This window comes from Benincasa hispida, chromosome 11, assembly GCF_009727055.1.
Source record: "Benincasa hispida cultivar B227 chromosome 11, ASM972705v1, whole genome shotgun sequence".
Taxonomy (NCBI): Eukaryota; Viridiplantae; Streptophyta; class Magnoliopsida; order Cucurbitales; family Cucurbitaceae; genus Benincasa; species Benincasa hispida.
In genome coordinates this window covers 42,294,532-42,312,797 of record NC_052359.1, presented here as the reverse complement: position 1 = coordinate 42,312,797, position 18,266 = coordinate 42,294,532, and the positions used below count along the sequence as shown (strand labels likewise).

Genomic DNA, 18,266 nt, shown 5'->3' with positions numbered 1-18,266 from the left:
TTGAAGATTTTTCAATGAGGAAAACTCTCTTTGAGGAAAAGTTATTAGAAGTATTCATGGTAAAGATGCATTTGATTGGCATACAGCAGGAAAAGGTGGTAGAAGCTTGAAAAGTTCATGGATTAGCATCTCAAAGACTTGGCTTGAGGTAGAATCTTTGGCCACATTCAAACTTGGTAATGGCAGCCGAATTGCTTTCTGGTTAGACACCTGGGAAGGATCTTCCCCCTTTCATCACCCTTTACCCAAGCTTATTCGGAATCACCATGCTTCCCAATGGTTCAGTTGCCGATCATTGGGACAATAACATAGCTTCTTGGTCCATCACCTTCCGAAGGTTGCTCAAAGATGAAGAAGTGTTGGCTTTCCAAGACTTATTGGAGAAAATTGTAAGTAGAAGTCCTTCTCACTCTTTTGATAAAAGAGTGTGGTCCATCTCAACCACTGACCTCTACACCGTTAAATCCCTTAAAGTACACCTAACATCATTCTCCCCTTTGGAAAAGTCCCTCTTCTCGGCTATTTGGAAAACAAAGAGTCCAAGAAGAGTCAACATTCTCATTTGGATTATGCTTTTCGGTCAGCTGAATGTAGTTGAAGTTCTTCAAATAAAACAACCAGCATCCTCCCTTTCTCCCTCAGCTTGCCCGTTCTGTCTCCAACATAGTGAGGACTCCCTTCACCTCTTCTTTACATGCTCTTATTCAGATTGGTGTTGGCAGAAACTGCTGTGTTTTTTCAACTTTTCTTGGATCTTGTGCAATGATTTCAAAAGTAATGTGTTACAACTCCTAGCCGGCCCTATTCTCCACAATTCCACCCATCTGCTATGGTATAATGCAATAAAAGCCCTCTTGATAGACCTTTAGTTTGAAGCTACTAGATGCCAAGACCGATTTGAAGCCACCCGCCGTCAAGCCTCCTCTTGGTGCATCATCTCCAATCCCTTCCTTGTCTATAGTCTTTCAGATTTCAACCTCAACTGGGGGGGCCTTCATCCCCCCCCCCGTTGAACTTTTTATTTATTTCCATACGTTTTAGGCCACTGTTTTGGCTTCGTTTTTAGATTTTTATTTTCGATTGTACTGCGATTATTGTTCCCTCATCTTGTATTCTTGTTATTGTCTCACTCAGTTATGTGTTTGAATTGGAAGTGATGAGGGTGCTAAGGGAGTGTCAACCTAGTCGAGACATCCGAGTGCACCTCCTGATCCTTTTAGAAGCACTTGTATTTCCGTTTTGCTCATTGTATAACTCTCTTGTACTTTGAGCATTAGCTCTTCTCTTTATATTAATATAATGAACCGTTTCCTTTTCCAAAAAAAAATGAAAAGTTTGTTTCCTGTTTTTTTTTTAAAAAATAATAATAGTAATCAACCTTAACAAACTAACAACTATTTGAACCAACCATTAGTTGAAGGGTATAACAGTCCCTAAAACTAAATAACTGATTGTGCTGGTTGGTTTAGTAACATAAAAGCCCGAGTAGCTAATCAGATAGACTCAAGGAGCGTTTACCTACCCGTTTGGGAATTGGCTAGAATGGTAATCATATAATCTTTGGTGGTGTTTATCAAGGTGTAATGGGAATGAGTTCAATTGTAATAAAAAACACATTGGTGGTGTTTACTTTCATATGTAAAGGGAAAAAAATTGAATGATTACCATAATGACCTTTTATATTTCTAAATAATTTTGTTAATCTAATTCAAATTTAAATTTAGTTGTAGATTTACTCTTTTAAAATAATCTTAATATGTTTATTTTTAACAAACAGATTTTAGATAATTATATATATTTCTTTGAACAAAAAACAAAATTTTAATCTTATAAAATTTGTATAATGAATATTATATTCTATTTGATTGGTTTAAAAAATAACAATAATTTCGCTCTGTAATCTTGAACCAAGACGAGAAGTTCTAATAACCTATGGTTTCAATAAAAGTGTATCTGGATTTGGTGGCCAGAACACTCCACTCCACCACAGAGCTCTTCTTCCTCTAAGGTATGTTTAGTTTTTTTTTTCCTTTAATTTTATTTGTGGAATTCCAAGTGTAATTTGGTGGGGATAGTTTGGAAAACAGAGAAGGAGAGGAAAAGGGAAAGCCAGAGTAAGAGAGAGAGAGAGAAAAGCCCGAACGAGAGGAAGAGGGACAAGCTAGTACAAGAGGAAGAGGGAAAAGCCAGAACAAGAGGAAAAGGGCTAGAAAACCAGAACAGGAGGAAGAGAGAAAAGCCAGAGCAAGAGGAAGAGGGAGGAGGGAGGGGAAGCCAATTAAAGAGAACAATAATAATTATGAGAGAGAAAGGGGCAAATCGTGTAAGGGGAACACAGGAAATAAGGTGGGTCCCACTTAATCAAGTAATTGTAATCAAAGTACCACCTATTTTTGGGAAATTGGATTATTGAGTTTGGCGTAATAAAAAATGGTGGGACCCACAATTAATTCCCACCACAGATTCTGGTAAAACATTATCAATCGCAATGAGGTGGGTCCCCCAAATATGGATTCTCATTCCCTGATTACGTTTACAGGAACGTTAACACACCCTTATACCAATCGTGGTAGCAATTACAGCTTGAGATTTCTCCAATTTCAGTAATTAACAACTATTAGAATATTATCTGATCAAATCAAAATATATAATCTATGCCAACCACATAAGGTGATGTACGAGCAATAATGGAGAAATATAAGTGGATTACTAGGTAAGAGGTTGTTGAACTGTCCATCTGACTTCGTCCCGTAGTATCAACCCAAAAAGAAAGCCAAAGATCATTCCCATTGCGTGAAGCTTGCATTAAAAATGCAGAAATGCATATAATGATTGCAATGAACCAACCACAAAATGCTGCATAGTTCCTGGAATTGTTGCCACCAAATATTTCAAAAACTGAGTATTGACAATAATTAATTAATTATTAATAAAAAAGTTATCCTAAAAAACAACTTTCAGAATTGCTCACTGTTCACTGAAGTTGAATATGCTGTCATTGCTTACTTGTATACACTGAGTTGAACTCTGCCCTCTTTCCGCATCTCATCATCAACAGTCTCCGTTACACCATTTGGAGCATTCGTGTCCTCTTTCTCATCAAGGAAATATTTATGAGTTTCAGTTCTCTCAATTACTTGGCAGCCTTGCCCTTGAATACATTTGGCAGTATCAAGTTCATTCGACAGGGTAAATGCAACATAAGATGAACCCGACAAGTTGGCTGGATTTCCAATCCACTTTACCTTCCCTCTATCCATTACAATGACCATATCAGCAGAATATATTGCCTGTGGAAGATGGGAAAAAAGATCTTGATGTAATCTAGAAAGTAGATTTAGTGCGTGTTGATGTGCAATCCTGAGAATGTCTTGCGTTCTAGACATTCCAAATTAAAATTTTCAAATAGTTGTAGCAAACTTTTATAATGAAATTATACGACCTTTGTGGTTTTATGCCAGCAACACAATTGAAATTAAAACATGCCTCCAATAAGAATAATTCCTCCTGTGAGAAGTCACTAAAACATGCCTCTTTAAATTTTTATAAAGAAAGAAATAAGTATTTCACTTATCGCTTATCCTTATTCAAAATGAATTATATGAGCTGATTTTCAAGTAAACAGTGAACAATTAAGGGAACAACCTGATGATTATGGGTACTAAGTATGCGCGTTCTTTTCTGTGCCAAAGGACCCAAAATGGCATTACGCAATATCCAATCTGCAACTTGTGCATCTACAGCACTAAGAACATCATCGAGCATAAGAATATCCAATCCATGATAAAGAGCCCTGTGAGTTGCAAAGGTGTAAATGATGTTTTATAATAATAAAAAAAGAAGTCACTTTATTACAGATAAACTTTAAATTGGAGCAAACAAAGACGCCATAACCTTGCCAAGGCTAATCGAGCTCTCTGACCCCCAGATAAATTGACCCCTCTTTCTCCAATATGAGCCATGTCCCCTCCAGGCATTAATGAAATATCATCATCTAGAGCACATGCCCATAAAGTATGCCAGTATCTGCTCAAATTGAGTTCAACAAGTTTATGAATCAAAAGCTTAGAGATATATTTTTCTTCTAAGAAACTATTTCATTGATTGAATAAATAACCAAAGATATACAAAATATCCCATTCAAAGGGAATAATGTTTCCAATTTTCTATCAGAAAAGAAACACTATGACTTTTAATTGCCTGTAAGTTTTTACACCAAGAAAAAGCATTGAATATGGCTGTCTAGGATATCCTTTGTGTTCTTGGCCTTGTCCTGGAGGATTCTTTCCCATAACTTCCACCAAACTGCTGAAGAAATGCTAATTCATAAATGTTCCCTGGAGGCTGTGAAGGGGTGGATTAATGAAATCGATAAGCAGCATACGAAGCCAGCTCTGTGTTGTATCATTAGAGGAACCATGGACCAATAGAAGGCTGTAAATAATTCTGACTAATATTAATGGCGATGGGGCACTTTGATTGGTGGATTCATTATTTTTTTGCAAAGGCAGCACCATGAGGGTGATAAATTGATCCAGAGGCAGGGACCAGGGGTAACATTTCTGTAATCTGTCAACGGTGTTGACTGTTGAGGCATGTTTTAGAGACTTCCCACAGGAGGAATTTGATTCTTCTGGGGCAGGGGCATTTCCAGATCTTCTTGTATAAATATTTGGTAGTAGTGAGGGTAATAGAAGTGAGATGAGTGTATAATGACAGCGGAAAAAATGCCACTACAGTCAATCTTCCATGCCCATGTGTCACGCTGGTTAGATAACCCAATATTAGGAATGAGGTGAGAGAAAGCAGCCCACTCTGCAATCTCATCATCTTTGAGATGTTTTCTAAAATATAAGTTCCATGAGCAATGTTCCAACCATAGATGACTCTTATCACTTTATGGCCAGCAATATCAAAAAGTTGAGGAAAGTTTTGTTTGAGGGGGCCATCACCGAACCAATTGTCAAGCCAGAAGGCAGTGGATGTGCCATTGCCAATGATGCACTAGTAAGATCTTTCTGTTTCAAAATGAAACTCCAGGGGCTTTTGGAAGATGATTCACTATAATCAGATGCCTTTAAATGAAAATGGTGGGAGCCATATTTAGCTTCGATAAGTTTCCTCCAAAGGGCATCTCTTTCCTGATAAAACCACCAAAGCCATTTAGTAAGGAGTGCCCTGTTCCGTTGCCTGATGTCAATGATTATAAGTCCCCATTCCTCCAAAGGTTGTTTAAGGACATCCCATTTTAGGAGATGGGAAGTCTTGTGATAGATTTGGATTATATATTTACTATTTAAGGCCAAAATGCCAAGCTGAGGCTCCCGGCTCCCTTCCTTACAAACTCTCTGAGCTACACTCGATACAATGCAAAATGATGACTTAGAATATACCCTCCCCAGTCCTCTAAATAGCCTCCCTTGCTAACTACCCAAATCTTTCCCCTCGGACCCACAACATTCTGTCACATCCCCCCACAACAAACTATATTCCATTCACTATTCACATTTTGTTTTCGCCTCCTTTCTTTCTTTTCCTCATATACCTCTTAATAACCAGGGGCCTATCACTGCCCGCCCCCAGAAAACCACCTTGTCCTCAAGGTGGAAGTTTGGGAATTGTTTGATAATGTGCAATCCATTTTCCCATGTGGCATCCTCAGTAGACATCCTTTCCCCCTAAATCAGCACCTCAAAATCAGTAGGTGAAACCATAGTGGCTCCAATTTTGTGAATGGTCCCGATACCATAACCGGCTGTATGGGCGGTGATCCACTCTGCCAGTGAAGATGCTGTGATCCTTGGTAAAACGGAGCCCTTATGTAGTTGGCATACATGGAAGACTAGGTGGATATTGACGTTGGACGGCAGATCAAGTTTATAGGCCACGGGACCTACTTGTTCAATACTTTGGAAGGAACCAATAAATCGAGGTGCCAACTTTGGGTGCTTATGAATGAACAACGTGCTCTGCCTATACGGCTAAAGCTTGATATACACCTAGTCTGTAGTCGTGAACTCCACCCCTCCCCGTTTGGCATCTGCTAGAGATTTCATCCTCTGTCGTGTCCGTTTCAATGTGGCTGTCAAATCTTCAAGCATTTCATCACGATCCTTTAGAAGAACATCTACTGCCCCTACCATGGCCAAGCCTGCTTCATAAGACACCAATGGTGGGACCGGTCTACCATAAACTACTTCGTAGGGAGTCTTCTTCAAAGAGGTGCAATAGAATGAAATGAGCATATTTCGACAATCTGTCTACCACTACTAATATTGAGTTGTATCCCTCTGACTTAGGCAAACCATCAATGAAATCCATTGATGTGTCATCCCATATCAATTCCGACACGGGCAGCGGTTGTAGTAACTCTGCGGGGGCCAAGGACAGGTACTTTGCTTGTTGGCTAACTGAACAGTCTCCTACAAATGCACGCACAGTGGCCTTCATCCCCATCCAAAAGAACTCTTTTTTGATGCACTAGTACATCTTCACCACCCCATTATGTCCTCCTACCGGGTTATTGTGAAACTCTCGAAGCAATAGAGGTATTGTGGAAGATGTAGAAGGTAATACGATCCTCTGCTTGTATAATAATAAATCCCCCCGTAAAGAGTACTCGACTGGGACTTGTCCACCCTCGAGAATAGCTTGGTGGATTTGCTTCAACTCCTCATTCTGATCGATCTGGGTCACAAACACCTTAGTGCTAATGCCGGTTACATAACTTAAAGCGGTCAATTTTGCTACTACGGGGATTCGAGATAGTGCATCTGCAACGGTATTCTCCAATCCCTTCTTGTATTCGATTAAGAAGTCATATCCTATCAATTTAGCCACCATTACTGATAGTCCCTGACTATGATTCGTTGTCCTAAGAGAAATTTAAGGCTTTTTTGATGCGTTTGCATTGTGAACTCTCCCTAGCGGGCACAGTTGCCATTTCTGTATAACTAGGACAATGGCGATCAATTCTCGCTCATAAACAACCTTTAACCGGTGAGTGCGAGGCAAAGCGTAGCTAAACAAAGCTAAAGGGCACCCCTGCTGAATTAATACTGCACCAACCCCAATCCCAAAAGCATCTGTTTCTACCACGAACAGCTTATTGAAGTCCGGTAAGGCAAGATCGAAATCTCTATCATTACTCTTTCTAAAGTGTTGAATGCGAATTGAGCTTCATTATTCCACCAGAAACTTTCTTTCTTTAACAACTGAGTCAAGGGAAAAGTAATCAATCCATAATCTGCTACAAATTTGCGATAATAACTTGTTAGCCTAAGGAACCCTCTTAATTGTTTAACAATTGTTGGTACGAGCCACTGTATCATTGCTTCAATTTTGGACGGATCCACCGCAACCCTTTCAGCAGAGATTAAATGTCCCACATCTTCTATCGTGGACGCTACAAAAGTACACTTCTTGACATTGGCCACTAATTGATTGTCTGTTAATAGCTGCAGCACGGTGGTTAAGTGGTCAACATGCACTTGAACGGACGAACTATAAACCAAAATGTCATTGAAGAACACCAAAACAAATTTACACAAGTAAGGCCATAAGATATCATTCATTACCAATTGAAATGTTGATGGGGCATTCCGTAGGCTGAACGGCATAACCAGAAATTCCTAATATCGTTTAATGAACAACCCTTGGAGTTACTCGAATCTAGTGATAGCCGAACTTAAGGTCAATCTTTGAAAACACGGTAGCACCTGATAGTTCATCAAATAGTTCATCAACAATAGGAATTGGGAAGTTATCTGGGACTGTGGCTTGGTTAAGGGCTCAATAATCAATACAAAACCTCCAACTTCCATATTTCTTTTTGACTAAAAGAACAGGGTTAGAAAAAGGACGGGTGCTAGGTTGAATTATCCTGGCTGTCAACATTTCATGCACTAAGCCCTCAATCTCATCTTTTTGAAATTGTGGATGGCGATATGGACAAACATACACAGACTGATAGTTTGTAGAAATACAAGCTATTGTAGCCTTTTACTTAGAATTATGAGGGCTAACAAGCAGAATATGTGTTAATAATACCAATAATTCATATAGAAAAGTGAGCTTGCGTCGACCAGCACCAAAAATCCTCACTAACCCTATATCATGCGTTATTCCACATCGAAGTGTCTATTTTCGCAGATATTGCAGGAATTGACCGCAAGCATCGAGCTCAGACCGCCGCAAGAGTAACCGCATGCAAAGGTTCATAAAGACTAGTTCGCCGCATGGAATGTTGCATCCACAAAGTGACAATCGTAATGGAAGATTGATAGCCAAGTAGGTGGAATGCGTTGACACTTCAAGAGAAACAAGTTTGAACGCATACCTTGAGAGTATCAACAAGATAAGATGATGTTGACATTGCCCATACTGCGACAAAGGTATTAGTGAGTCAGAATGCAATCATCAATGTTGTCGGCATTTGAACTCTATAAATAGTACCTTGGATCTTCACTTCAAATCATCTGAGTTTCTGCCTTAAGGCAGATCCTTGTAATCACAGATAAAAGCATGAGCAGACACTCTTTGAGGATTCTTCACCTCCACAGCCCATTCCGAGTGACGACCGGAGTTTTGTCGGATATAGAGCTCGAGAGAGACTACTCCACCATCCATCCATGGCGCCACCAGCAGCCTTGACGCATTTCGAATGAAAAGCAAGAGATTGTTTTCATCTAGCCTTCCATTTCTCCTTTTATCTTTGTATTGTATTATATTTTGGCTTAAGACATTAATACAATTTGTAATCAATGCATATCTTAGTTCCTTCAACACCATCTTCATCATCTTCTTCTTCTTTATCATCATCTACATTCATCATTTAGTTAAGCATCAAAGACAGTCGCATACTCAATCGTGCAGCCTAGAGATAGGACGCATGTAGCAACCCACCGAGAGGTGTACGTTGCACGAGTACAGTGAATTAATCTTCTTCGCTTGGTGTGAGCCTGTAGCAACGCTTGTCTATGAGTTGTTGCAATGCTTGTCTATGAGCTGACTAGCCACAACTAACTGCCCGAGAAGGTAAGTAGTGGAACACACTAAAGCAAAGTACGCCTTGTTCCTAGAGATAGGCACGATCTTATGCTTGACGCAACCATGCATTATAGAGATATAGGCATGCGGCTGGTGACCGAGAGGTGTGCAATGCATTAGTGTAGCAAGCTGGGATTACTCGAGCGGCCTAACATAATGAACATTATTATGTGTTAACAGTTGCTGCATCTCTACCAATTCTCATAGTTAAACTTCCATTGCTCAATTTGTTTAGTTAGGAGTATGAGTAGTACATAATCCTTTAACTTCTGTCTTTTTACTTTTATTCATCGCCTCAAACGCATTACTTCACAAACACTATTTAACTACAAATCCCTGTGTTCGACCTCGGATCATCCCGAAAAACTTGCGTTCTCATTATACTTGGCGAGAAATCAAGAAAACTTATGATAGAAACGCATGGTCATTGCATACGAGCTTAATGCATATTTCATATTTTCTAGTCCGACGCATGACCGTCGACACATGGAGATTAACGCATAACATAAGACAAGCATATTTATTTTCCTCTCCCTTTTTCGAACCAACAACCTTCCCCTAGTTTCAGCTCAATTGCGTGATCATGATGCCTTATCAGTGGCAATCCTTCAATTGGTTGAAACACCGACTGGAACCATTGTAAAACGGCCTGGGTGTATATTAGCACACACATGACTTCTCATGCTCTATTCTTCCTCCACTTGGTCTTCCACAATGTTCAACTCAAGTAATATTCCCAGCCCCTCCTCCTTCATGCATTTCATCATGAATTTAAGCTCTGTGACTTCACTAAGCTTCTGTCCCCTTTAAGTTGGACCCTCCATTCACCAATTTGAAATTGCGTCTCCGAGGTACCCTAATCACATTCAACTCGCTCCAGTGTCATCAACCATTGAACCCCTAAAACAACATCAGCACTACCCAATGACAAAAAAAAAAAAAAAAAAAAATCATTAATAACAGTCAAATTAGAGAGGTTAAGAATCACACTTTTGCAGATACCAGTCGTTCGAACGGACTTCCCCATTTCCGACATGATTCCATAGCTCAACATCAAAGATCGAGACAAATTGAGTGCATTTACCAGCTCGTCATCAATAAAATTTGGGATGCTCCGCTGTCAATTAGTACGACTACGTTTCTCTCCCCTACCATGCCCATTAATTTCACCATTTTGGGAGAATCCAACCCTGCCAACAAATTGAGGGACAATTCAGCTGATTCCAATTCCGTTGGGTCTATAACTAGTGTTTCTAGTGTAGCCGAAGGTACTTCCACTGGTATGGTTGTTTCCTCGTTTCCCCTTCTTCTTCGTTGTGATGGACCAACACGTTTAACTCTTTCTTTCTACACCGATGGCCTGCACTATATTTCTCATCGTAGCGATAACATGGCCTCTTATCTCTCCGACTTTGCATTTCTTTGTCTGATAATCGCCAGAATGACCCAACTGTGAACAATTTTACGCTCAGGTCGCGTAGGGTCACCATATTTGATGAAGCAGCTGAGCTTCGAGTAGGTTTAAGAGAAATGGTCCAAACTATTATTAGGCTATGAGTTGTCTGGGTTGAGTTTGAACTTGACTCGATTGATTTGGTGACCGCGCTTGGGTTGCCTCTCCCCCATTTCTTTTTTCAGGCCTCCTCTGTATCTTCAATCAATTGGGCCATCCTCATTTCCCACCAACTTGAACATCCTCATTTCAATTTGGATATCCTCTTTAAGCCCACTTACAAATTTTCTTTCCAAAGTTGCATCAATTAGGTCTTTCAAGGGCCCAGATAATTGTTTAAACCTTCATCGATAAGCTCACACCGTCCTTTCTTGCTTTAGGTTAAGGAGCTACACGCGCCGGTCTTCCTCTTTTGCCGACAAAAAACGAAACAATAATTGCTCCTTAAATTTCGCCCACGTATCCATCGGCATACGTTCTTCCTCCCATTGGTGTCGTTCTAGCGTTTCCCCCTCCAGGCACAGCACCGCTGCATCCAGCTTATCCTTCTCCCTCAGGCGATTAACCACAAAATACCGTTCCACTCTCTAGAATCATCCAAGCGGATCGTCTCCCAACTTCCCTTTGAAAATTGGTATCTCAAGTTTCCTCAATCATATATCAAAAAAAGGTACCTCTCTTTTTTCCTTTTCAGATGTATCTCCCATTCGTTCTCCTTCCTTAACCACCGGTTGTTTGCCTTTATCAGTCACGGTTCATTCGAACAACATTGGTCTTCCTTCCTCATCTAATGTACCCCCTCTCCTCAACCATGACTCGAGTGCTAATAGCATCTTCTGCTCCATAGTCTCCCTCATCGCTTCAAATCGTGCTACCATCGAATTTTTCGTCAATTGTTGCATTTTTGCAAATCGTTGGTCTATTCAAGCTTCCATACCCACTTGCAGCAAAGTAATTTATTCTTCAATTGCCGACATTCGAGCCTCCATCTTCTTTACCATCCCTCGAGGAGCGACGACTCTGATACCAGAATGATAGATCTCGGATTATATATTTACTATTTAGGCCAAAATGCCAAGGAAACCAAGGCTCCCTCCTTTACAAACTCTTTGAGCTACACTCAATACAATGCAAAATGATGATTTAGAATATACCCTCCCCGGTCCTCTTAATAGCCTCCCTTGCTCTAACTACCCAAATCTTTCCCCTCGAACCCACAACATTTTGTCACATCCCTCCACAACAAACGATTGTCCATTCACTATTCACATTTTGTTTTCGCCTCCCTTCTTTCTTTTCCTCATATCCCTCTTAATAACCGAGGGCCTACAATCTTGTTGCCCTGATTACCAGACCAAAAGGAAATTTCTAAAACATCTTTCTACGCCTTTAGGCACTTTAGAGGGAACATGGTAGAGAGATAAATAGTATATAAGATTATTCGACAAAGTGGCATTTAGGAGGGTCATTCTACCTCCCTTGGAAAGCTGATTGTGTTGACATGAGCGTAACCTTTTGTCAATTTTGTCCATAACGAGCTGCCAAAATGACAAAGATGATGGTTTAATATAAAAAGGGAGCCCCAAATACGTAGCTGGCCATTGTCCCACCTTACAATCATACTTCTTGGCAATATTCTCAACCAAAATCTCATCACAATTGATGCCCAAAAATTCAGATTTGTGCCTTTTTATATTGAGACCAGAAGCTTCCTCGAAGAGACTAATGTTGAGGGAGGCCAGTGGCACATTGTATACTCTTATGAAACTGTGATGAATCCTGCTGGGACAATCCATAATAATTATAAAGAGGAAGGGGACAAGGGATCAAGGATCATCTTGTTGAAGGCCCCTCAATGCTCTGAATTTCCTTCTAGGCTTGGCATTAATAGAGAAGTCGGTGGATGAGACGCAACCTCAAATCCATTGTCCCCATATGATGCCAAAGCCCTTTAATTTAGTTAAATCATTGACTGAGTCAAAAGTTTAAGCTCTTGAGGAAGGTAATTTTAATATTATATCAACAATCTTAGCACCTTCCTTCACTTGTGGGCTTGAGATTTGTAGAAGACCCAACAAGTGGAAAATAATATTAAATGAAGAGTAAATGACATTAAAAAGGTCCAAATATAGGAGCTCTTTTTTTTATACTATATTAAATCATAGAATGACCCAAAAGCTTAAGCTAATGGATAAAGGTAATTTTAATACTGTATCAACACTCTAACAAACTTTCACCAATTTGTCAAAGAAATCTCAGTCCACGTTGTCATAGGCTTTTTCTACATCAAGTTTAATGACCACCCTTTGTACTTTCTTTCTATGTCATTCTTCTTGCATTTGGCAATGAGAGTTTGATGTAATATCTTAATGAGTTTCTTGACGTTTCTTGGGTAATCTTGTTCAGAGTAGACAAGTTCTTTCAATGATCTTTTCCATATTGATTTTCAGAATCATCTTCTTCTTGGTCTATCTTTTTCCGTCGTTTATTAAAAAAGAGCCCCATTAGGGAAAGGTTAAAAGCTTAGAATTGAAATCAAATGAAATTTTATTGAACAAAAAAGAAGAAAAGGCAGGCTTCAAAAGAGAACAGAAGCAGACAATTTTCATCAACACTGCACAGATTCACCTTTGAGGATCATAATCCTTTCCGAATAATATGTTATCACGAATTGTTCCAGAAAGTATCCATGAGACCTACAGAGACAAAATGGAATGTAATAAGATTCCTGTTACAAAACATAGGCATAGTAGGTCAGAAAAAAACCTGGGACACATATGCAATTGATCTGTTTGCATGTAAAGAGCCATGTAGAAGCCGCATTTCTCCCAAGATTGCACTTAATAAGGATGTTTTTCCTGAACCAACCTGAATCGCATACCTTTAGAATAGATTGTGTAATGCAAGCCATGAAGTACACATTCAGCGTCATAGATTTGATAGACAAATAACTATACTGATGCAATCTAGCATCTAATAATATAAATTCAATAAATTTTCAGCCAATAGCATTTATTACTGTTCATTTATGCCTGAATATTTGGTTTTATTAGCTGTAATATAATGTAATTATTTTGTTAGGATTCTTTCCTTTGTATGTGATTAGGTCTGCCTTCTATTAAAATTAGGGCTTTGTACTCTTGTACAAATAAAAAAGTGAGGAATCATTCAACAATAACCCTAGTTTTGGCAATTGCAGCCACCAATTACTACGTGACTAGTCAACAATACGACTGGACTTTTTTCTTGCAATTCATCTCAAATCTGCTCGCCGCCTGCCACCTGCCGCCCGATCGTCTGCAACACCACTTCTGCCACTATCGACTGGAGTTTTAGGGTGCTTTTAGGGATCAACTTCTAAGTTTTGCAAGCTTCCGACCATCGTTTGTCAGGATAACTTCAACACCACTTCTGCCACTATCGGCTGGAGAAGTTTTCCTAGTCGGTGTTGATTTAACTTATTTTTGGTTGGTGATTTTTGTTAGTACGCAAAATATTTACAAGAATGGAAAACCCTAACTATAGAATTATATCACTCCCCTCAAGTTGGAGCATATATGTTAATCATGCCCAACTTGTTACATAGATAATCTATACGTCTTCCATCCAATGCTTTCGTAAAGATATCTCCTAATTGTTCTCCAGTCTTCACATATCCTGTAGATACCAACCCTTGTTCAATTTTCTCACGTACAAAATGGCAATCAACTTCAATATGTTTAGTCCTTTCATGAAATACTGGATTAGACGCAATATGAAGTGCTGCTTGATTATCACACCACAACTTTGTCAGTGTGGTGATTTCAAATCCCAACTCAACAAGAAGTTCATATATCCAAATCAATTCACACACAAATTGTGCCATTGCTCTATTATTCTGATTCTGCACTTGAACGTGACACCAATTTTGCTTCTTACTCTTCCAAAAAATCAAATTACCACCAACAAAAACACAATACCCTGAGGTTGATCTTCTGTCTTCTTTAAATCCTGTCCAATCGGCGTCTGAGAAACATTCAATATTAGTATGACCATAATCCTTATATAATAAACCACGCCCGGGAGCAACTTTCAAATAAAAAAGAATTTGTTCCAATGCAGCCCAATGATCAACTGTAGGGCATGATATGTACTGACTCACAATACTTACTGAATAGACTATGTCGGGTCGAGTCACTGTAAGGTAATTAAGTTTTCCCACTAACCTCCTATATCTTTCAGGATCTTTTAGCAATTCTCCATCTTTTGTGAGCTATAAGTTGGGCATCGTTGGGGTACTACATGGCTTAGCCCCTAGCTTTCCTATTTCAGTCAACAAGTCAAGTATATATTTTCTTTGTGATAATAGAATTCCTTTCTTGCTTCTTATTACCTCAATTCCTAAAAAGTATTTCAACATGCCCAAATCTTTTGTATGGAATTGACTATGAAGAAAGGTCTTTAGAGACTGGATACCTAAAGCATCATCACCATTAATCACAATATCATCTACATATACGACTAACAAGATGACACCACCTTCAGATCTCTTAAAAAAGATTGAATGATCTGACCTGCTCTTTCGCATTCCAAAGCCTTCAATCACCTGACTAAATTTACCAAACCAAGCTCGTGGGCTCTGCTTTAATCCATACAAGGATTTACGAAGGCGACACACCGTTCCATTCTCCCCTTGAGCAACAAACCCTGGTGGTTGCTCCATATACACCTCTTCTTGAAGATCACCATGAAGAAATGCATTTTCAATATCAAGCTGATGTAAAGGCCAATGATTGATTGAAGCTAATGAAATAAACAACCTCACAGATGTCATTTTTGTTACAGGAGAAAAAGTATCAGCATAGTCAACGCCATAAGTTTGTGCATAGTCTTTCACTACGAGACGCGCTTATAACTGAGCAACAGAACCGTTAGGATTGATTTTAACTGCAAACACCCATTTGCAACCGATAGCCTTCTTTCCTGCAGGGAGAGAAACTAAATCCCAAGTACAATTATCATCTAAGGCAGTCATCTCCTCCACCATTGCGGCACACCAACCAGGATGAAACAAAGCCTCATGAATAGTTTTCGGGATGGATACAGACTCTAAGGATGCAATGAATGAACATGTGGAAGGCGACAAATGGTTATATGAAACAAAAGAAGAAATAGGATGAGCACATGTACATTTACCCTTACGAAGAGCAATAGGAAAATCATCACTCATTTCTGGATCCAATGACGAAGACGACTTTGATACAGGGCATGGAACTGAAGGAGGTTGTCGTCGAGTATAGACCTTAATGGTGGGTGGAAGAGTAGAGATAGCCACAGGTAGAGATGAATCAGGAAGAGGATCAGAAGGAGAAATAATAGTGTAGACAAGGAAATCATCCTCTAATTCCTTATGCTCCCCCTGACTCTTATTCTAAGAGAAAGACGATGATGAAAAAAATGGGGTATGTTCAAAAAACGTGATATCAGGAGAGACGAAATATTTATTTAGACTAGGACAATAACACTGATACCCCTTTTGGACACGGGAATAACCAAGGAAAATACATTTTAAGGACTTTGGATCCAGCTTGGTATGCTGAGGCCGAACATCCCGAACAAAGCAGGTACAACCAAATATTTTGGGTGAAATGGGAAACAAATGTTGTTTGGGGCATAAAGTACGAAAAGGTATCTCACCCTTAAGAATGGAAGAGGGCATGTGATTTATTAAGAAATAAGCTGTGGAAACAGCATCAGCCCAAAAAGATTTTAGGACATGCATCTGAAACATAGGATGTCAGACATTACTTGTGTTCAACTGAAACATAGTAGTTGGATCCATTCAACTTGTGTTCAGTTACTTTTGACACCATAGGAACAATCTCAGACATTACTGGTTTCTTATCAGCCATTACCTCAAAAAAATAGACACCGGACAGCAGAGAATCAAACCCTAATTTACCGAAGAGATGTCTTTACAAGAAGTGAGTAAATCTATATATCCCAAACAAACACACCACCAAGAAGTGCCAACAATACTGAGGAAACCCACAGAAGACGAATGAAAATCGATGGCACACGCGCCTACACACGCCGGCGCATGGACGGACAGCAAGTTGGAACAAGCGGCGTGTGAGCCTCACGCGCTGGTCAGATGGCAACTGGACTTTGGGGTTTTGTAGATCGGCGGCTAGGCTCCTCGTTGGACTGGGCGGTGTCGAAAAAAACAGCTGTTTTTTTTTTCGGCGGCGGCGGCGGCTAACGACAACGAACGAACCGAAGACGGCGACTGTGAGCAAAAGTGTAAACTCACCTCTCCATAAAACTCTAAACGTATCACAAACAGGTTCTAAATTCTCAAACCCTAAGGTTCACAAAACCCTAAGTTTGTTTAGAGAGCTCTAATACCATGTAAAACTCTTAGGTTTGAGAAAGAATCAGAATGCTCTATTCATTCACCAAAGATATGAATATATACAAGTGTACGAAGTATAGAAAAGGAAAATATCACAAAATATTTACAAGAATGGAAAACCCTAACTATAGAATTATAACATTTTTCATAGGCAGACAAGAATTTGGCAAGACTTGAAAGTTATGAATGGGAATGGACAAAGAATCAAGCGCAATACAAAAAACTGGTAGAGGACAAGTCGTGTTTACAAACTCCCCATTGGCTTCAATGATGTGTTTGATAATGTTAAAAGTGGAGTAATGAAGCACAAAACCTCTCATTAATTATTGAATTATTTTTAAGCATCATGGGTTGGCCTAGTTGTCAAAAAAGGAGACATAGTCTCAATAAATGGCTAAGAGGCCAAGGGTTCAATCCATGGTGGTCACCTACCTATGAATTAATTTCCTACGAGTTTTATTTAAGCCCAAATGTTGTAGGGTCAAGCAGGTTGTCCTATGAGATTAGTCGAGGTACGCGTAAGTTGGTCCAAACACTCATGGATATAAAAAAAAAAACGGTTTTTCTAAGGTTCATAGGGAAGAGAGACGTCGGAATGTTATGCTTGGCAAGAAAAGTATAGACTCAGTTGAGACTTCTGCTATGGTGGTCAACAATCACTGCTAATAAAGCTTCTATTCCACCGAATGAACCTTAAGTATGGTATGAACATTGTAACAAACACCGCCATACTCATGAGACTTGTTGGGAAATTCATGGGAAGCCTGCGAATTGGAAGAACAATAAGCCAAGTGATAACAATCTGCTTCTCCAAGTCCCAGTAGAGCTGACTCTAATCCATTCAGTAGAGAGCAAGTTGATCAACTCCTGAAGCTCATAAAGATCAATTCAACGTCGGGTAATCCTAGTGTTTCCTTGGCTCAAACATGTAACTATCCTAGAGTTTTTTCTTGTCTTAATTCATCCTTGTGGATTATAGATTTTGGAGTTAGGGACCATATAGCTAGTACATCTCGATTATTTGACTCATACTCCCCATTGTATTGCACTAAAAAATTCTAATTGTTGATGATAGTTTCAATTCTATTGCAGGAAAATGAACTATTCGTCCGACAAAAAATTACATTACACAATAATCTTCATGTTCCAAAATTAGTCTATAATTTGTTGTATGTTCATAAATTCTCTAAAGATGCTAATTGTCACGGTCATGCTTGTCCAGCGCCTGTTGCCCGTGGCCGCATGTCCGATCCAACCCCCTTCTAGCATACTTTCATATCTTGTATTGTATTAGCTTAGTTAGCTTGCTTTCTTTACATTTTCATTGTAAGTGACCACTCGCCCTCTTGCATATGCAAGGGCGCCAGTTGG

At 39.5% G+C, this 18,266-nt stretch overlaps 1 protein-coding gene across 5 annotated transcripts in view; it reads right to left on the bottom strand.

Moving 5' to 3' along the window:
* LOC120090395 (ABC transporter C family member 13) overlaps positions 1–18,266 on the bottom strand; it is an 84,519-nt gene that overhangs the window by 31,508 nt on the left and 34,745 nt on the right. For all 5 annotated transcript variants that reach the window (XM_039048026.1, XM_039048025.1, XM_039048028.1 and 2 more), the window contains 6 exons: positions 13,268–13,369; positions 13,130–13,197; positions 3,895–4,026; positions 3,646–3,793; positions 3,007–3,290; positions 2,711–2,867 (listed from right to left, as the gene is read on the bottom strand). In XM_039048026.1, the coding sequence (XP_038903954.1) occupies positions 2,711–2,867; positions 3,007–3,290; positions 3,646–3,793; positions 3,895–4,026; positions 13,130–13,197; positions 13,268–13,369 (891 nt within the window). The remainder of the gene's footprint in view (positions 1–2,710; positions 2,868–3,006; positions 3,291–3,645; positions 3,794–3,894; positions 4,027–13,129; positions 13,198–13,267; positions 13,370–18,266) is intronic.